The sequence below is a fragment of the Hetaerina americana genome, unplaced genomic scaffold, assembly GCF_022747635.1.
Source record: "Hetaerina americana unplaced genomic scaffold, ioHetAmer1.1.p SCAF_36, whole genome shotgun sequence".
Taxonomy (NCBI): Eukaryota; Metazoa; Arthropoda; class Insecta; order Odonata; family Calopterygidae; genus Hetaerina; species Hetaerina americana.
In genome coordinates, this window is record NW_027286941.1 from 2,389,401 (window position 1) to 2,411,455 (window position 22,055).

The window sequence follows — 22,055 nt, forward strand, 5'->3', positions numbered from 1 at the left end:
AGTATTTACTTACTCTGGAAGATGGAAAAGAAAAAATTAATACTCTGCTGAAACTTTTGTGGATATCATATTCATATTAATATTTTCATTTGTTTTGGTCAAAGTTAACCATATTTCTGCACACAGCTGATTTTTGTGGCAAGAATTACTCTTTAATTAGGATGAGTATGGACTACTTGGCCTCTACTAAATTAACAGAGCAGAATTACAAGTACCAATTTTGTCATGTGAATCATGACATCTTCATGGAGTAAACAGGTCACTCTCAAGTGCAAAAAAATGAATCATATGTTTACCTCTCCAATAACAAATCTGAGAAGCATTGTGATTGAATTTCTTGGGGAAACATTGTCATCAAATCCTGGCAAATCAACTGTCCTTGCCCACAACTCAGCTACCTCTTCATCGCTATGTTCAGATGACATGAAACTTCTGAAAAGTGATTTAAAGACACAATGCTAATATCTAACTATGATTGATATTTCTTGACACAAATTTATATTTAGTCTATGAGGAAGATTAATAAAATTTCATGAATGCCCTCAAAGCTAGCTAAAAATTAAAACTTGCACTTACTTATCCATCTCCAAAAGTCCAAGCTTAGCTCCATTTCCACTACCTCCTGCATCCACTAAGTCCGGCCTCTTTCTATACTGCTTGAGAATTTCAGCTCGAACCACTGTTCTCTTTATATGCTGTAGGTCATGCTTAGATGGTCCAACCCATACCATGTCCTTATGGAGCCAATCTAAGGTTTTGGTGGGAACATAAGAAACAGAACCCCTGCTCTTTGAATTTTCTTTATTTTTATTCGACAATGATCCTCTTCGTACAGCAGGTGGAATAGCCTTTTGTTTAATAATTGTTTTCCTCAAAGTCTGCTTAGTTAATTTGTGTTTCTTCAGAGGTGAATACACACCTGAGTCAGGCACAGACTCTTTCGCTTTAGGATACTTGAGCCCACTTGGCAAAGGTAAATTATCCAAGAAATCCAAAAACATTCCAATTTTCCTATCTGAGAGGTTCATTTTGATACTAGAAATTGAAACAGTCAATTTATGCCTGCCAAATAAAAAGGGTTTCATATTATTTAATGGGATCATTAGAAGTACAGATATTCAAAATTACCTATAAGATTCTAATTGAAATTGACTTTACTGGAGATGAAGCAATTCCTACCTTGGTAACTGACGATAATCAGGTTTAACACTGTTGGAGAAGACAACTTGACAACGCACTTTAGGGACCAAGTGATGTTCAGATTCCTGAACTTTTCGCATCTCCCTCCACTCATCGCCTGAAGAAAAGAATTTAATGATTATTTTTATGATCCAGAAAATGGTAAGTAATACCAGACTTGCATGCTGACAGAATTTCTCGGAAATTTTCTAAGTTCAATGGGCAAACAATATTTATACTCATACCAAGTACCTGAAAATTAAAACAAAGAAGACTACTCACCAGAATCACAAAATAAAAGTTGCAGCTCAGAGAAGTCAAGATGAAGTCTATCATAAAGTCTTTCCTCCAATTCCATTTGTGTAGCATCTTCTAGCCCAGCAAAACCAATTGGCTGAAGTTCACTCTTTACCACAACTCTTCCAGTGTCTAAAACTAATACACTTCCACCCCTTAAAAAGTGAATTTGAAAGAAAAATGTAATTAATAAAACATTTTAATGGATGATCTCCAATATCATCCTTCTATCTACATGTAATATGAGATCCATTACAACATGGTCACCACAACCAATGAAATTCTACAATATTCTAGTGAGTGCCCATTATACAGAAAAAATCTACAACATAAATATTATGATGTATGGAAAATCAATAACCAAATGCCAAATTACATTTCATGTCAGCAAATATATTAAATCTGACTGCACTTAGCAGTGAATGTTTACCCCAACTTTGGTCATGAAGTTCACTGAAATTAAAAGGCAATTATAAGATACACATTTTTGCACAAAAATAATAAAATTTCATTGAATTCTAATAATTTTATGATAACATTCATAGTATTCATATACCTGTGTGTATATAAATATACTCGCTTATTATAATTTTCATCAATTTTGGAAAATAAAAATGGAATTAAGCCTGTCTAATTGGCCTGATTTAAAAAAAATCATGTTTTCCCTGATTACTACGAATTCTGGTGATACACATAATTATTTCAGAATCCCCATTCAACTTTATCTATAGCCAAATGAGAAAATATTAGGTACCAACTTAAATTTATATACCTATCAGAAGTGATTTTATTTTATTTTATTTTATTTTATTTTATTGCACAACACAACATACATACATACATGTATTGCACATACACGGGCAATTACCCATTGAAATTTAAGAATATATATATAAAAAGAAAAAGAAATTTCTTCACAATTACAAATTGTATCTCAAACATCGCTTAAACTGCATAGCATTCATAGAAAAGAAATCAATTTCAGGAGGAAGTTCATTTCCTTCCCTCAGAATTCTAGCTATTGGGCTGTGGTACATATAGTTGCGTCTATAAAATTCTCTGTGAAATAATAACTTGCTTCTGGTAGCATAAGAAGGCGTTTGCAAAGAGACTAATTCCAAAAGTTCTGGACTGGACACGCTATTATTCAACAATTTGTGTAGGAACATCATATCTGCCATGATGTGCCGGGAAGATAAAACTGAGATCCCCAGGTCCTTGTATGCATCCGGGTACGAAATATTGTACATGTCAACACCAAGTTTGCGCATGCATAGCCTAATAAAGCGTCTTTGAACCTTTTCAAGCCTATTAATATGACACTCATAAAATGGTGACCACACAATGCAGCCATATTCCAAAATTGGTAAAACAAGCATGGTGAATAGTGATTTGATGCAAGTTACATCAAAAATATCTCTGGTGAATAGGGTGATGAACCCCAACATTTTATTAGCTCTTTTAACACTAGTATCAATATGTTTGTCAAAAGTCATTGAGTGAGTAAATATTATGCCCAGATCCTTGATCTCAATAGTTCGGTCGAGAGGTGTATTCATGATGCAATACTTGAATAAAACAGGAGTATTATTTCTATAGAATGACATACAGCTACACTTTTTGATATTGAGTTCCAAGACATTGTAAGAACACCAGTTTGTTAATTGATTTATGCTATTTTGCAATACATGGCAATCAGTTAAGGATTTAATTTTTAAGTATAGTTTTAAATCATCCGCAACTAGGAGAAACTGTACATGATGGATTGCACTTGCAATGTCATTTATGAATACATTAAACAGAAATGGACCCAAATGTGATCCCTGAGGAACTCCAGAAGTGACATTAAATGTGTTTGAAAGGTGTGATTTTATTTTTACAACCTGCTTCCTCTCATGAAGGTAGCAATCAAACCATTTTAACAATCTACCAGAGATACCATAAGCATAGAGTTTACTAATAAGATGATTAATACTAACTGTATCAAAGGCCTTGCTAAAATCCATGTATATGGCATCGACTTGCAAACCAACATTAAATGCCTTTATAACATAATTCTGAAAGGAAATCAAATTAGTGGTGGTGGATCGACCAGCATAAAAACCATGTTGCTCATTCAGAATAACAGATTTAAAGATAGGACTAACATGGGTCAGAACAAGACGCTCAAATACTTTAGCAATGCATGATTGTATAGAAATAGGTCTATAATTCATTACATCTTCTTTGACACCTGATTTAAAAATAGGAACTACATGACTGAATTTTAGTATACCAGGAAAGATACCCTGACACAAGGAAAAATTTAATAAAAAGGTTAGGGGTTCGACAAGGATATCACAACAATAACGTAAAACAGACGGTGGAATACCATCTGGTTCAGGGCCCTTGTTCACATCGAGTGCGTTAAGTATATCAAACACCTCTTGTGACGTCAGAGTAATTGAGGGTAAGATTGAGGTAGGGCAGTCAAAAGAGTATGTAGGTGTAGTGTGAGACAAGGGTTTATAAACTCCAGCAAAATAGTTGGCAAATAAATTAACAATTTCCTTGGTGCTGTTTCCCTCAGTTGTCAAAAAATGCATATTAGCTGGAAGGTTGTTAGACTTTCTTACAGAGTTTACATAGTTCCAAAAAAACTTAATATTGTGTGGAATAGATTCTTGCACCTTCATTATATAATTACAATGACACTTTTTGATCTCTCTCTTGCAAACGCTTCTGACATTGCTAAATTCCAAGTAAGCACTGCGAGATTTAGATATCTTATATTGTTTATGTAATTTCCTTTTAGTGTCCACCATTCTAATGATCTCTGTGGTAAACCAAGCTGGATAATTACGATGATTCAACTTCTTCATTGGAGTCCATCGTAAAATGAGCTCGTTTAATTGTTCAATAAACCGGCGAAAACTCTCATCCACATCACAACCCATCCACAATAAATCCCAGCTTACCCCACATAAATCATTGTATAAACTCTCAATATCACAGTTCCTAAGGTCTAACATTTCAGGCGAAGGTGCCAGACATTCATAATCACTAGAAACATTCAAAGTATAACATAAAGCTGGATGATAACACTCGATTGGGAATAAAACATCTACAGGCTCGCAAACTTCGTGTTCATCGGTCGATGAGAAAACGAGATCGAGAAGGTCATTATTGGAGTTGAATATTTTGTTTATCTGCTTCAGCTGTAGGAACATACAAAGGTCACTTAAAACCTGAGCAGCAGGTTGCACCACACTATTAGAGGAGAAAGAATTATCATCCCAATTCGCGCCCGGCAGGTTAAAATCACCAAATATGACCATTAAAGATGAATTAGAATGTACACTCGCGACCTCTTCCACTGACTCACTGAAGGCTAAGTACATATCACAAGATGATTTTGGGGGAAAGTATGCTACACCAACCAAAACAAACGATTTACCAATGCTGATTTTTACAAAAACATGTTCCACATTTTTAACATAAGACGAAACTCGAGATGACGGAAATATTTTCCTCACTGCTATTAACACTCCCCCTGATGATGATAAAGTACATGCATTAAAAATTACAAATACTGTCCACATATTTTTTCATGAAAATTTAATTTTCCATGTTGCTGAAACACTGCCTCTTTCTTGTGGATTTATCAATGGTTGACCCAACTAGTACTGATGGTAAAAAATCATTGTAGAATTAATGATCTAAGTAGGGATTTGGAATCTAATGGAGCAAAATGGGATATCTAAATTTTATTTTGAACTTTAATATATCTAATATATAAATGAATTTCACAGCTTTTTAAAATATTACGTACATAACACATTTTCAGGGTTAGCTCCGACTATTTTAATGACCCAAAATTTTGCTCCTAATGTTGAGATAGTCATGATAAGAATGAAAAGAATTACAGATACCCATTATTTTATATACTCCCAGGAGCCTATAACAATTGATTCATTTTACACTAAATGCAGTAACTATTTCCAACCTCTGCAAGATGCTGAAGTATGATAAAGTCTGGAAATATATCCCAAGAGAGCATATGATCATAGGAGCAGAAGCCACTGTTTATTGTCTTTCTCACAGTGAAGTGGAAGTATTAAGACAAGAAGGAGGGTGAATAATAGTTTTATAAATAACCTAGACTTATAGCTGAAATAGGTGGAGAGGTAGAAAGAAATATGTCGAAAGCTGAAATAGGTAAATCACTTGAACCTGAAATCAGAGAAAAATATTCTCTCATCCTGCAAGCTGACAAAGGAAATGCTCCCATGATAATATTAAGATGAAAATATAATGACTAAACCAAGTTGCTGTTGGATGATGAGTTACAAGTCAGACTATAAAAAATCTAATTACAAAAATCAATCAGAAGGAGATAGATATAATAAAAATCATCAATTACTAAAGAAGACCATTGGAAGCTATTCCTTCAAGCATGGGGATTGAGATGGTGCGGTGGCTATCATACTGGCTTCCCACCCAGATGGCCCGGGCTCATATCCCGGCAGTTTTGCATATTTTTCAGTGGTATCTCGATCCCTACTTGAGGTGTTTTGTGGAGGGCACTTTGAGTAAGTACGCCGTCCGTCAGATGGGACGTTAAGCTGCGGACCCCTTGGCTCCTTTCGTTAAGAGTAGGCTAATGCCGATGTTGGGTTTCTCTCCACCCTTCATCCTTTCCTGTCCATCCCCTATGGTGCAAATGACCTCAACTGTCAGTTGCCTCCCCTAATACTACTACTACTCCTTTAAGCATGAAAACCTACTCATCTGTATGTATGGACTACCTGAGGTTCTCAATAATGGGATCCCTCTATGGCCTGTTATGTGGGTTCTCCCACTTACAAACTGGTTTAATATAGCTTAAAAAATAATCAGTTTACTATAAGAACAGAACCCTATATCAAAAATTCATTCCACTTCATTGCCATCCTGAAGGAGTGACTTGTAATCACAGAAGACCATCCATTTACATGTAATATCTATCTCTTTCTACAAAAAAATCCTTTTTCTGCTCAGTCAACATTTGTGAAAATTAATAAACAAGACTGCAGAAGGATTATCCTAGAAAGCATATTTCTGTCCTAAAAACAACTATGCACTTCCTATACATTGGATTTTTTACATCGATTGGAGTGAACCAAACATAGTTTCCACTTTTACTGGCTAACTTGCATGTAGAGGAATATAAGGAGGCTGCTTAACAATCTCGTAAAGCCAAACCGTCATGTGGCTAAGATATCTAGAAAATCTTTTGTCATATGGCCACACCATAAAGAAAATATAGAGGAGTCCCATGAGTCCTTGATAGCATTTATCCAGCCATAAAAGTCACAGAAGAGATTGAAGAAGGAAGCAATATTTCTTTCCTACATATAGTATCCTGTTCCAGAGAGAAAACTACTAGAATCTTAGAAATTTTTGCATACAAAAAGAAAACGCACTTAAATAATTTTAATTTGGCCTCTCACCACCATCCTTGAGTGAAGTGCCTTGTAATAGAAACCACAACATAACAAAGGCACCGAAACTATCTGTAATGACGAGTCTTCAATTGGAGAAACAACACCTTGCCCATGGCCCTGTAAAGGAATAGCTGAAGCATCAACTTCCTCCAAAGAGCTACAAAAGTGTCCAAACAATGATGAGTATATTGTCCTATATAAAACCTACTACACTTGCAAAACTCTCTTGCATCTCCAGAGTTACTAATAGAATCACTCTCAGTTCAAAGAAGAATTGTATTATTTTTTGCTTCACCACTAAGAGGAAGATTATAGATCATTTACCTGAAGTGAAAAGTAGCCTATCTCCTCTTCAAACAAATAGAGTGCATGAGCATCCCTGCAGATGGGAAAGCTACAAGTGGACAGATTAGAAAATTTATCCCCCAAAGGATAAAAGAGCATAAGGTGCCAATGGATATGGACAGGAATATTAAAAGATTTCATTGTAGCATTATGTCAAGCATTTGACATTCAACTATCTCCCAAAATCTCCTCTGGCTGCAAAGGGAAAGTTATGTCATTGTTTTCAGTGAAATTACCAAAATTACTAAGCCTTCTCAAATTTGTTCACTCTCCCTCTCATATTTTACCAAAAGATAATACTCTCAGTACACCCCTCCCCCTTTTCTTAGTACTATTCACAATCAAACTGACTGCAAGACTCTTGACTTTCATTCAATAAAGCATATGTGCAGAAAATTATATAATTATTTCATTACTTTTGCATGGAGCCCATCTCTGGAAAAACGAAGTATGGACCTTTGAGGTCCATCACCAAATGGATAGCTTTTCTTCGATAATGGCGAGAAGATGAGAAACTCTGGGTGAGTGCTGTGAAACTAACACCAGCAATATGTTGTGTCCCATCCACAATTGAATCAACCACATCCATTGGTGAGTCCATGTCATTAGTACAAAAAAATGCCAACACCTCAGAGAAAGCATGCTGTAATTAAGGAGGAGAATAAGAAACAAGAGTCAATATATAATTTAAGTAGCAGAAAAGTTAGTAGTACAACAAAAATAAGGATACATGTTGGGATACAGCATCCATAAAATTGGCTGAAAATATTGCATAGTGATTTCATAATGTTAAAGGCCATGTCATAATTTCTCCTTGGGTTATTGTGAAGCTAAACAAAATTCACTCCTGTGAAAACCATTTTCCAAAAATATTATGTTGAAGATGATCAGAACACAATTAATGAAGATATTATTTCTGTTACAAAGCAAAAAGGTAGTATAAATGCATGATGCATAGTATAAATCCTGGTAATTTTACTGCACACAATGCATCAGCAAAGGAATGGTTATCAATCACTTGTTGTAGAATTGATTTCATTTAACATACACACTTTAGCTTTAATTGAAATCCATATCTGTACTAACATTTTTCAGATTTCAATCCCTCTATTATCATGATTTTTCTGAAAATAAGCTTTGACTCCATCTACATGGAAAGTTAATTGATAACCTAAGTTCTATAAGAAATATCTTCCGATTAATAATTTTTCTGGGAAAAACAACTGCACAATTAATACTCACCTCATTATAAGCAATTTCCACAGATTCCAAACTAACTGCTAACCCATAGTCTGCTTCTGAATTGAGAGGATTTTTTTCAAAATCCACAGCCAAAAAGTTAGGGGAACTGGTACCTAAATTGAGAAAGTAGTCCATTAAATGTAGATTCACCAAGATGATACATATTACTATATTTGAAATCTATAAATTAGAACCAAGCACCTTTAAGGAATAGATAAATATTTCTTCCAAGTATGCACAAAACATCAGAGTCATCCAATTCATCATTTGGTCAATACCCTCTAATTGAATGATTATTAAATAAAAGCATCATGATGATCTCTCCATTTATAGTATCCACAAACTTCATCTTCATTCAACTGGTTTTATTTTTGTTGCCACATCAAAGCAAGGTTGGCATATTTAAAGAGAATATAGACTATGCTCATGTTGAAGGTTCATGTTAGCTTGATTTTTTAACTAACAATCACTTTTCCCACTTAACAGCAAAGACAATATTTTTAACTGAACAAAATTAAATTAAATTTTTATAAAACTAGGTAACTGGTGCCGGTGAAAGAGTACTTGAAATGCATTGAACATATTTGATAATTTTAAATAATAGCATTAAAAATAAATCTTGAGCAACATCAAGAAAAATACTCCTTCTACCTCATTTAAGCGTAAAAATTAGCTTTTATATACATATGTAGTAATCTGGGATGCTTCATAAGGAGAAAACTAGTAGATAACGTTGATGTGCTTTAAATGCATTATTAGTGCTCATTCAGATGATTTTGTCAAATCACAGCCATTTTTGGGTACCCTTTGTGTATTTTTTTACCAATACTCATCGCAGAGTCACAGCAACCAAAATTTTAATTGCCAACTTTCAAGGTCAATTTTCTCGATAATATGATGGACGGGTAAGATGATATCATAAATTTGTCTAAGTACAGAATCATAAGAAAAATTTTAAAGTTCATTTATTTCTAGCTCAAATGTTTTGAAGTCCAATTTCTTTATCCCTTGAATTTCAAGACATTGAATTTTCACTGCATTTTTTTAATCTAAAAAGATAAGTAGGAGATTATGGTCCCAATTATGAAGTTATATAACACAGAAAAAAATTTCATCAGAGAATTAGTCCATCATTTTCAGTATTTTAATTGGTTAAAATCACATTTCAAGTATCCAAATCACCCTATTATTTTATGACAAGGTTTTTAATTAGTTCTTATACTAACATTGTGTATTTTGTTATCCTTACATAATGGATAGTAAAATCAAAAGGATAAAAACATTAATACCTTTTACTCACATTATATTTCCCAAGAAAGTAGTTTGCACAAATTGCTGGAAAACTTATAAAAGGTTAAAGAAATTGTATAATTTTTATGGGTAGTATTTTCTTATGTAAAGAAGTAGTACTTAATTTACTCAGTAAAACGACAGTATTTTTGCAGGTGAAACTGTAGTCCTTTCAGGCAAACATTTCGATTAGACCCTTCACTGCATGATATTAAAAAATATATAATGCATACCATGTGTGAAATTAAAACTAGAGCATTTTGAACTAATGACAGTAAAAACACAAACCTAGCTTCTCTAAGATAGAGTACAAACCTGTTAACACAGTATCAGCAGTTAAAATGGGTATCAGATCTTGATCTGAATTGGCTCCTTCAATCACCAAACTTTCAGCTCTAGCTGAAATTTTAAAAGCTCCAGCTGATGGTCTAGTTTCAAGGCTAGCCATGAATTGAGTTAGTGTAAAGACTAACACCTCACGCCCCTGTCCAAGGCCAGGCTCCCAGTGATCTCCAAGCAAACTCAGAGATGCATTGGCAAGAGTGAAATTGAACTTATGTTCTGTAAGCAAAATTGAAAAAAAATATCATACAAAAAGAAATGAAAATCAAAGGTTACATGATTAAGAAGTTGCTCTATCTAGCTAGGCACCACACTCTTGGTTTTTAATGTTGTCAAATAATGGTGTGATCAGAGATAATCAGATGAAATATCCACCACTTTCAATGTAAGCTATGGGCTTTACAATGGTATAGGATGTTTAACAGAGCATCTGGATGCAAGGAAAGATGTAAACTTGCATTGACAAATTGCAATGCTTACTTTTATCTCAAATTTCTAAATCTCAAAAATCAAGATTCAATACCCTCATTTGTTACAACCATATCTTGTTTTCATCTGCCTTTTCTTAAAACTAACACTTCACAAAATTACATCAAAACTCCTTGCAATTGCATAATTAAGGCTATAATTTTTTAATCTCCAAACAGCAGACCTTAATCTAATGCCTTGAAGTATATAAATTAGATGAATATCATGACCATACTTTTCACACCATATTCACTATTCAATCATGCATTTAAGATTTATGTAAAAATAATTATATTCAAACCAAGGTCCTATAATTGAAAATCACTTTCTCAAACAAAAAAATAAAAAATTATTAAATCAATATCATAAGGATAGCACTTATCACAAAAACTAGACACACAACACACATGGTAACTCAGCTCAAAGGTTTACATGATTTTAGGGAAATGGTTGATCGATTAAATTATCAGAAAATCATGACAAGTTCACCTAAAACTCATTTGGCGAGGTACATTGTTTTTATTTACCAATATATTGTTTAGGTTTTCCAGGAGATCCAATTGTTCCCTCAGCCCAGCCAATGGCTTCACAGAGCCGCAGCCTTTCTTCTGCTGACAACTGAGCCCACAGTCCACGCTCTTTCTTCATACGAACCTCAAGCTCCCATTGCTGTTTGTGCCAAGCATTGCCTACATTGGAGTCCCTGCCATCATGGAAACTAATATCAGCATCCCATTCTTCTTCTTCAGACTCAGCATCAGTTAAACCAAAACCTCCCCATGAATCCACTTCATTCATCCTTACAACAATGCGGTCTGGTTCCTCCCTGTGCAACTATAGAAATTGAAAAAATACATCAGTTTGTATTCATCTACCACAAAGAGAAACATATAATAGCATACTGTGGTTCAAGTCAATATCATTCAATAATTATCATTTATTCTTTCACAATCCATTTACGTTAATTTGATAGATAGTTGTCTTTATTTTGGGGTGAGATATAGACTATGGAGTGTCTTCTACCACCTAAAGCCCTAATTTACGGGTGAAGGCTACTGACAAGGATGTGAAAAAACCTAATCTAGACCAAGAGTGATTATTATGTAAATGCTGACATACTCCAAGAATTAGAGAAATGGTAGTAGTGAGGAGGGCTTTGATAGCTATTGAATTAGCATTTATTTGAGGTTCCATGGAATGTATAGAAGTTCTAACAGTGACCAGCAATCATATGTCAAATTCTTCCATGCTTGATACTATGGGCAAACATTAACTAAATCACTTCTTTCTGGCATAATAATTTCAAGAAAATTTGGATACATGCTGACAGTTTTGCATTATCCGTTAATGAATCTTTTTTAGCTTGATCTTATTTGCCAGTATTTTGACTGATTCCTTATGTATCCCATAATGACCAAGGTTCATACACACCAAATTATTTAAAAATCCTTTGAATATAACCGCAGTTGGAAGAAATTCATACTGACTGTACCAAAATCATTGATAGAGTTGATCATCCACTGTTAATATCCAAATTTTAATTTCTTCATTCAAAATGGGCAACTTTAGACACTAAGATGTATGCCCTTGTAGTATTTTCCAAATTTATGCATAAATGATGTTGGAATTGAATAGCAAGGTAAAAATATAAATCTCTGACATATTTAATCTACCAACAATACTATTAAATACCCATTCAGTCATTCACCTAAATCAACTCTGATTCAGACTAGTGAAACAATGTGACAATTTTGCATTTGCTATTTTATATTTTCCTAATAAACTGTATAACACCTTATATATACCTCAATTTTAGCATGTTCCTGAGCAATCACTATGTCCACAATTTCCAGGGTGTCCTCTGCTTTCTGCAAGTCCAGCTTTAGTTCTGTATCATTTGGACTAAGAAGTGTTTTCTTGAACAAATTCTTATAATTCCTGTAGTTATCTCTAATAAATGAAAAAATTACTAATAAGTAAAAGTACATTGACAATTCCCACTTCGGTAAATGCTTCATAAATATCAAAAGTCCTAAAATTCTTTTTCCCTTACCTGTGCTTCTTTACATAAGTCCATGAATATGGTTTTATCCTCTGCTCTATTAAAGCATTATAAGCATATTTCCACCAAAGATTGGAGTTATTCCTCACAGAAACACCAGGATGATACTGACGATATTTTCTAAAAAATATATTTTTTTAGGGAGATAATACTTCATCCATGAATAAAATTAGTTAGGAATCAAGAAACCACACAGTAACATTAATAAAGTCACATGGTTGCTAAAAGGGTTCAGTGGGTTGAGGTTATCATATTCTTCACAAATTTGTTAGCCTGAATATATTTACATATATACCTTAGCATGACTCTGCAATATTTATTTTTTTTGTCCATGCATGAAATTGCTCATGGTTGTGTTTCAAGCCATTGAGTGAATCATAAAGGTTCCGGAAGGTGGGTTGGCTTCTGAGTACAAAGGTTAGTTACGATATAAAGGAACGTAATGGATGGATAAGCAGTCATGGGCAACAAACAGAAGTATAAGCCTATCCTATTGTACAATGTCCTATAAAGAACTGTATTTTCCCATCGATAATGCACGCATTATCTATACAATAATGTTCAGATGATCGAAAAAATGACAATGTGCATTATGCAATGAAAATTGAAAAAACCAAAACATAGACATATTTTTACGCACACTATATATAATTTTTACGTGCATATAAATAAATAAATAAATATATATATATATATATATATATATATATATATATATATATATATATATATATATATATATATATATATATATATATATATATATATATATATATGCATGTATATACAGATGCACGGCATCTTTACACGTTCAAGATAACCATGAAGCCCTGGGCGCACAGTATCTATACAAATTAATGATTACTCAGCCCTTGTGTGAATGAAGTTGGAGACCAAAACACAGTAGCATTCGTTTAACAGCAGGTGTGGTCAAAATTACTTTATTGCTGTATCACTGCAATTTGTAAGACTATGGGACACAACCATACATATGACTCTGCCTGGGTATATTTCCAATATACGTATGGAACATTTTGTTCTATCTGATAAGAATAACATTAGACTAAAGAGTTTCTGTGATTGAGTCACAGGTCAACTGAATCTCACATACACATTTTGAAGCAAAAAGTGAAATCAATAGCAAAAAAACACTAATTATTGCAAAAATCTTTGAAAAAAGATTGAAAGAATGAGTACCAACCCTGCCATTTTCCCCTAGCAACTTTCTCTCTTCACCCACCCAATTAAAAACCTACACAGTTTTCATCCTCTCTGTCCAACTAATTTTCTCCATTCTCCACCACACCCAGATCTCAAAAGCTTCTAATCTACACTCATCCTCTGGCCTCAAACATCACATTTCACATCCACAAAGTGATATGAATATCTGTTAAACCATATTTTCTACTCTTTCGATGAATATCTGCAAATAAAATTTGCAGCTGCGTATTTTCTTTGACTTGTCCTATATTTGTACAAAAAATCCTTGGACAAAAATAAATTGATTGATTGATTGTTCCTCATTAAGGTCTTAACTAATTTTTTCTTGATATCTTTGATCAAAGTACCTGCCATCAATGCTCATCTTCTGGTAAATGCTTCTCTTGCTAATGGTTTTCTCCTAATGTCCTCACAACTATGTTCATTTTTCTATAAAATACTGCACAGAATTCAATAATAACTGCAATCCTTTGGCAGTTTGATTCACTATTATTTGAATAAATGCATATCTAACTCACTTTCATCTTTCTGCCCATTTTTATTCCCATTCCAAGCCCTTCCCATACTAACCTTTACATATGCTCAGTATATAAATATGTACTTTAAAAAATACCAGTGATAATAGGTAATCCTGTCTCACTGCCCTTTATTATAGAAAACTAGAGAATATCAAATATTTAAACATGAGGAATTTACAAATCAATTATTGTAGACTTAAAATATTTTATGGAAAGCAGGGACTTAGTAACAGTTTTCTTCTCACCTGTTGATTGTCAACCTATGAAATGAGTCCACTACAGCCAAGATAGAAATATACTGCTTGTGGGAAATCTGTGTTGCAGCATCTTGCAGAAGAAAATCCACCAATAATTTGGGTACTCTTGCTTCATTAGATTTGTTCATGATGACTTTCACCTTGGCTGTTATTGGTTTTATCACTATAAAGAATGTATTTTGCATTAATAAGATTTCAGTCATCAGGCTCCATTTTTTTATACACCAGAACTTCAACTTCAAGAATAACCTACTAATAATGATAACTCAACATCTAAAAAAGTAGAGAACATACAAAATTGAAATTCCTCTCCAGCGATGGCAAAAGATTCCAGGCCATTTCTCATGTCTGCCCACCATTTTCCAGGAGGGCTGAAGTCTAGGGAGGAAGCAGCTAAGGCACCTTTACCACAGCATTCATTCCAATACACAGAGAATGATTCAAGACGTACCAACTGGTAAAATGAAGTGGCACCCTGAGGAGTGGTAGAAGGTTTCCACTTGCTGGAAGAGAAAAAATGAAGAGGTTAAAGCAAAAAATTCTGATTGTGAATATATTTTCAATTTCTTTACCTTATAAAGCCAAAAGGTGATCATTTATCTCAGATCAAAATGATAAAACAAGTATTGATTTCTTTCATGATTTACATGGGGAATTAGAGGCACATTAATATAGATGTCACTAATTATACTATTAAAGGTTAATTCACACACTATGATGGATGCATAATACAAGTTCAATTGAAGCATGCAACTAAAAAACTAGATAAATACAATAAACCTGGCAATGAACCAAAAGAAAACTTCTTGTTAGATAAATACACACCGTCTGATTATTGAGAGATAATAAAAGAAGTTATTTCAGGTTGAATTTTGATGCTTCAGGTATATTTCTTCATCATAAGCCATGTTTTCAGTAATATATGAGGGTAGGCTGAAAAATTATTCACACATGCTTGTAGACCACAAACAAAATGACCTTCAGAAGCACTCCTGGTGTCATGTGGAAGTAACATTCCCCCTCAATATGCATGTGCAGGTTGAGTTTGTTACATTCATCCAGTGTATTTTGAGAAGCTGAAGTATGGAGATATGTTCTAGTGCTAGGTCAACACGAGTTAAACAGCGTGCGTTAAAAAACTGTTATCGAATTTTTAACGGCTGAAAAAGTGACTCTTACTGAGATTCCTTGTTATTTTAAGGCTCTTTAAGGCGATGATACTGTTAATAGGTCTACTGTAAATCGATAGGTAGTAAAATTTTATGATTTTGAGCCAGAAAAAGTCATAACTGTTGATGTAACTCCTTTTGACTGTGTTTTGGGAAGCTCACCAAGTTCATGTGACCGATTTTCTGGAATGCGGACAACGGTGAATTCTTCTCAGTATATACAGACTCTAAAACACCTCCCACATCAAGTTTCTTATGTTAAAGGCAGCCTGGCACCAATAATCTTGAAAATTGACAACACTCATTCACACACCTCACACGCAACTGGAAAGGCTCTGCGAAACCTGAAATTTGAACCAATTCCACTCCCTCCTTAATCCCCCAATCTTGCGCCAAGCAATTTTTGTTTTTTTCCTCAACTCAAGAGACACCTCAAGGCTACTCATTACACCTCGGACAATGATATGAAGGCAGCTGTCAAGTCCTGGATTTGAGAAAAGTTGAAAGAGGTTTTCAGTGATGAAATGAAAAAACTTGCTCCATATTGGGAGAATTGTTAGCCTTACCAGTGTTTATGTTGAAAAATAATAAATATGATTTTGAAACTTAATAATTGGACTTTATTGTACTTTCAGTGCGATCTTACTATTCCTTTTTGTTTCCCCTCTACAAGCATTTGAGCATTACTTTTCAGCCCACCCTTGTAGGATTTGAGGGGATATTTTTAAGTTATCAACAAGTGGTAGGCACAAACCTGAAGCTACAAATCAATCCCTAACTAAATACAATATATTTACCTGTCCAGCAGGCAGAGAGTACAGAACACATGACAGGTAAATAGGACACAGCAATAGGATATAGATATCATTATTCCCAAATATAAATACCAATACAGTTGGCAGGAAACTAATGCACACTTAGCTAAAGGTATTACATAAATATCCATTTACACTATGATAATACTCATCAACCAGATATGCAAATAGATTCCTCTTGATTAGTGGAATTCTTGTCTCATTTTTCAAATGGTTAGGTTAGGCAGATTGCTAAACAACTTTTGCACATTGACCATCTTGGCCTGATGATGCTCCACCACAGTGAAACCTGGGTTGCATTAAAGTTTATTTTTCATGTAGATTTACAAAGTTTTATTTTGGCATTATTCGTCATGGAACAATTCCACAGAACTATGCATGAAACAATTAAATATGAACTAAGAATACCTGTATTAATTAGAATGATGTTCCCTGGATTACAATTCCATAAGAAGTTGCAGAGTAAAACAAGCCATTATATAGCATTTTTAGGACATCTAAACTTACATATATTCAAAAAGTGAATGAGACGCCAAAAATTAATACAAGATGTGGTCTGCTAATGTTTTAATGTACCGATAGTATTCTGCCTACTCTGTATTTAGAAGGAAAGAAATATGGCAAGCAATGAGCCCATCATGATATTTCTGACTCTCACAACTGTTCTAATCCCACGTCTTAACAATACCATTAAACATGTCTTTTAAGTAATAAAGATAATATGCACTGCTTACTTATTGGTAGTTTCCACTGAGGCAGTTTGGAGACACACACCACATGCCAAAGGACTTCCTGGACTGGAAATAGTATCCTCATATCTGATGTGAAAATTACGAATGAATATTTGAAGGTTGTTGATAATTGTTGTCATCAAGTTTTCAAAGAAATTTGGAGATTCTGGGGGGCCTGAAACAAATTCTCCGTTATCAGAATTGAGATGCATACTGCAATTTGTAATTCAAAACCTCTTTTCATGCATAGACATTTTTATAACATTGTTTTACTTAATAAGTGCTTTAATTTAGTTTCTTATCCAAAATCATCTACCAATATGCACCTATGTGTTTACAGCAATAATTGCTCAGAATATTAAATACAGCACAGCAGTACCATAATAATGAATGATGCATATAGCAATTTCATACAATATACGCTCATGTAGCAGGATTGATAGCAAATCCACCACAAAAATATACAATCATACCATTTCCAAAAAAGGTTTCATTCTCCAAATCAGCCAGCTTCTTCCGTTTGGCTGCTCTATTAAGCCTTTTTTCCTTTTGAGGATCAAATTCCCTTTCAGCAATAGGCCCGGCAATGAGAAATACATCCTATAAAATAATGCAGATGTTTATAAAAATACATCTAAAGTGAAAATAATGCATACGCCTATGTAAGTTGAAAAAAAAACAATTAACAAATTAAATTAATTTTTCTCATCATAATTAATAGTAGGATTAATAGGAAGATAGTGAACAGGTATCAACCCCTGGATACAATCAGGTAATCATCATTATAACTGTTTAGCTCACGTAATCCTAGTCTTTGCAGAAAAAACTCCATTAGCAGACAGCTCGCAACAAAATAGTGTTCTAAGTCCTAACATCATAGCATGCAAACTTATGCACTTAAAGCCACATAATAGTGGACACACTCAATAATGGATACAGACAATTCAAAATAATTGATTTTGTTGCCATGTCTCTTCTTAATAGATAAATCTTCTTCATGAAGGACTTCCATAAAAATTTCCTCTTCTCCCCTTGGGTTTAAGACATTCCACTCAAACTTGCCACTGATGGCTCATCATTTCATGAACTGAGACCTTAAGGATACCTTAAAACTCCATCTCCACCCAACCATTATATCTCTTCCACACAAAATAGCAGATTGTATGTCTTATATCTCTCTCTAAGGATTTTCCCTACATGGGGTGCCAAGATAAGCAGGAGAGAGGAAAAGGAAAGAGAGAAGCATATGAATTCATTGCATTCACCCACTCACAATATGTTTCCAATATTATTATGATTTTAAACTTTTCTACCTGATTTTCGCTTCATAAATATTTCATCATGTGATCTCTTGAGGACCATGTGAAGAATTGTAGATTTAGTGTGAGTTGTAAAAGAATGCATAAATCAAGGCAGGTAAAGGACAATGACTGCTAATGAGAAAAACTAGGATTCACTTGTGAGTTGGAAATAGCAAAACTGAATGCTCATAATTTGGGAAAAAGTTCAACATAAGAGAGATACAAGTGTGTGAGATAATCATGAACAAGGAGGACATTCATAAGGACTGAGGAGCAAAAAAAGTGAACTCAGTGCAGTGAATATGCCTGAGAAAAAATACATTTGCATACTAACATAAGAATTTATTTTTGTATATAGCCTTAAATTCATTCTTAAGTTGTCAAATTATCATCTCAAATGCATACACACATAAAAACAATAGTTTTTCATATTTTTAATTTGTCTTTCACAGGTCTAACACTCATACTTTACAGAAAGCTGCAATGCTTTTTAACCTTGCACTTGCTTGTGTATGATTTTTGCACGAAATGTGATGTGTATAAAATTCACACCTGTATTAGATATGTACAAGCTGTGACTGGTGAATTACCTAGTGAAATAAAGGAGATTGTTTCTCAAAATTAGACACCTCCCAATAGGACGCTAATGCCCTTGTCCCAGAGGTGTCCAATTTTGGGAGGTTTTTACTGTATTCATTGATTTGCAGCTCAAGCCTATTCCATGTAATTAAATTTTATTTACTCTACTGCATACAATTTAGATTTGAACGTTTTTGCTATTGAATCTTATGTGCCTATATAAAATACAATGGATGTTAATCAACTCCACTACACTCTACTTCAGACTTTAGTTTGCGTAAGTTTTGAATATTCATTAAAAATGAACAGTCATACTATTCCACAGAACAGATTATTTACTTTGAAAAATCCAAATCAAGGAGTACCCTCTTCTTAAAGTAACCTGTGGTGATCATCAGTGCTTTGAGGACCAAGGGATACCATTAAATATATCTCAAATATAGCACCTAAATATCTCTCTTTCATCTAAAAACTTAATAGAAGGGTTTTAAAGCATTAAATTCATTTCGGTTAAATGACAGATGCAACTTTAGTTTGGCCAAGAAAAAACAAAACCATAGAGCTATTAATGATGTGTAATCAAAGAGCAGTTTAATATTGTGACAGATGTCAGGTTGTTAGGAGAGTCACAAAAAATGTATCGTTATTCAGTCTGTGCCAATCCAAAACAACTTAACAACATAGCATAATATCAAAATAATAACAATAATAAAAGAACAATACCAATTGGAACCAAAAAAATCAACATTTACACATGATGTTTACTTCCATTTGCTGCCATCATCTCTCTCTTTACTAATTTCCCTATCTCTTTAAAGCAAATTTTTACACACCCCTGATGCTCATAAGAACATTAATTATGTTTTTAACATGCAGATCCCACCTCCCAACTTGTCAACAACTGAGAGAACTGCAATCATAACAGTGAATTTTGACCAAAAATTTTACACTGTGATTTTTAAGGGTCTCAATTTGGATGCTCTTAAGCACCTTGAAATTAGAGACCCACTGATTCATATGTTAATCTCTACGATGGGTAAGTTTTTCTCACCTCATCCCACTATTATTGGTTTGACTGTTCCTGACAGAGTAACAACCCTCCCTCCTATCATTTCTTATCCACAGTCCTCCCAACATTTACAGTTTTCCAACATGGCAAATAATTTAACTCCTCCCTCATACTACCTACCCCCACTATCACCTCCTTGGGATTCATTGTCTTTCCCTTCACCCATATCCAGTTAACTCTTTCCTACTCTCCCAGAAACCCTGCCCCGACGACTCTTTGTTTTATGTGTGTGCTAGGCCATTATGTTTGAAAAATTATGAACAACCTTTTTATGGTCTCCTCCTCCTCGCATATCATATTTTTATGACCCTTGACCAAATCTTTGTATCCAATAATACATTAAAATGGTGCATCATGATATTAAAAAGTATTTTCTGTTCAATATTTTGATAATTCATTTTTAATGAAAATTTCTCTATAGTTACATTCATATCCAGCTGGTTCAACCCAGACTCAAATAGGTTAAAATCTGTTTTTTTTTAGGTACTAGAAAATATAAAATGGACTAGTTATATGAAGACTTACTAGCATAAACCTGGAAATTTACTGCATACAAAATTGTTTTACCCCATGACTATTTAATTAGATGACAAAAAATATCACTCCAATAAATACCACCCCATTATTGTTTTCTCATCTACAACATTAAATTATTGTGTCACAGATAGAGACATTCTATGATCTATGTAATTAGTATTTTTAATTTCTCTGGAACATTTATTTTGAAATTGTTTATTAGGATGCAAACTCTTTTTGCTGCACATGAATACTGCTAATTATGGGATTTTTCAAGTAATTTATTCAATAACTGTCCTTGGTAAAACAAAGAATTACTATTATTAACACCCAATATTGTTAAATAAATTTCAAATATCCAGCTCACCTCAATTTCAACTTTGACTGATTTTGAGTAGAGATTATTCCATGGTATATCAAGACTGACTTTTCCAATTGTTCCCACTTTAACTTCAATGGGTAGGTCCAGTTCATACTGAAATATAAATTATGGATGCGGGTTAACCAAAAAATTTTGCACTCTAAAACAGCTTAAAATTAATTCTAAACCAATAAATATGATAACTAGAATATTCCAAATAAAACAAATTTAAAATTACTCATCAGACTATAAAGTTGATGGAGGTTAGAAAGTTGATAGCACCTTTAAACTTCAACATAGACTTTTTTCTTAGGCAATAAGCCATCAATTCTAACACAAATATTTGAGAGAATTTAAACTCAAGATTCTAGAAATTTGGCATATGATTACCATATTTCAGTATTGTCTGTAATACCTGAAACAGTAATTTGGGATATTTATATCTTATATTTGCCTTCAGGTGTAACTTTCAGCATGAATTGGTGCATTGGTAAATGTGAAAGATCTATTACACAATTAAATATTTAAGTACCTATAGCCAGAAAGAAATACTTTTTGGTATTTTTTATTGATTTAAAATGTATTTTATCATAATAATCATCAGCTTTTTATCCATTTACTAAATAAATATAGTATTTTGAACGAGTATTCAATCTTTTCAATTTTAATCCATAAGACAAAATTACAAATGTAAATGAGCATTGGACCTGTATTTTCTTACTTCTTTGAATGGCAGGAAGGAGTTTTAAATAGTCTATTCCAGGGCCAATATCTTCTTAATACACAATAAAATATAGCAATATACTATACCATTTGGGGTACATAAAT

General features: G+C 33.6%; 1 protein-coding gene across 3 annotated transcripts in view; it reads right to left on the minus strand.

Moving 5' to 3' along the window:
* LOC139691480 (intermembrane lipid transfer protein VPS13A-like) overlaps positions 1–22,055 on the minus strand; it is a 140,309-nt gene that overhangs the window by 113,330 nt on the left and 4,924 nt on the right. For all 3 annotated transcript variants that reach the window (XM_071589321.1, XM_071589320.1, XM_071589319.1), the window contains exons 3-17: positions 21,234–21,341; positions 17,875–18,001; positions 17,405–17,576; positions 14,981–15,189; positions 14,675–14,849; positions 12,682–12,810; positions 12,434–12,578; positions 11,156–11,462; positions 10,134–10,379; positions 8,529–8,641; positions 7,703–7,929; positions 1,462–1,631; positions 1,180–1,297; positions 577–1,062; positions 297–432 (exon numbers count right to left, since the gene is read on the minus strand). In XM_071589321.1, coding sequence (XP_071445422.1) covers positions 297–432; positions 577–1,062; positions 1,180–1,297; positions 1,462–1,631; positions 7,703–7,929; positions 8,529–8,641; positions 10,134–10,379; positions 11,156–11,462; positions 12,434–12,578; positions 12,682–12,810; positions 14,675–14,849; positions 14,981–15,189; positions 17,405–17,576; positions 17,875–18,001; positions 21,234–21,341 — 2,868 coding nt within the window. The remainder of the gene's footprint in view (positions 1–296; positions 433–576; positions 1,063–1,179; positions 1,298–1,461; positions 1,632–7,702; positions 7,930–8,528; positions 8,642–10,133; positions 10,380–11,155; positions 11,463–12,433; positions 12,579–12,681; positions 12,811–14,674; positions 14,850–14,980; positions 15,190–17,404; positions 17,577–17,874; positions 18,002–21,233; positions 21,342–22,055) is intronic.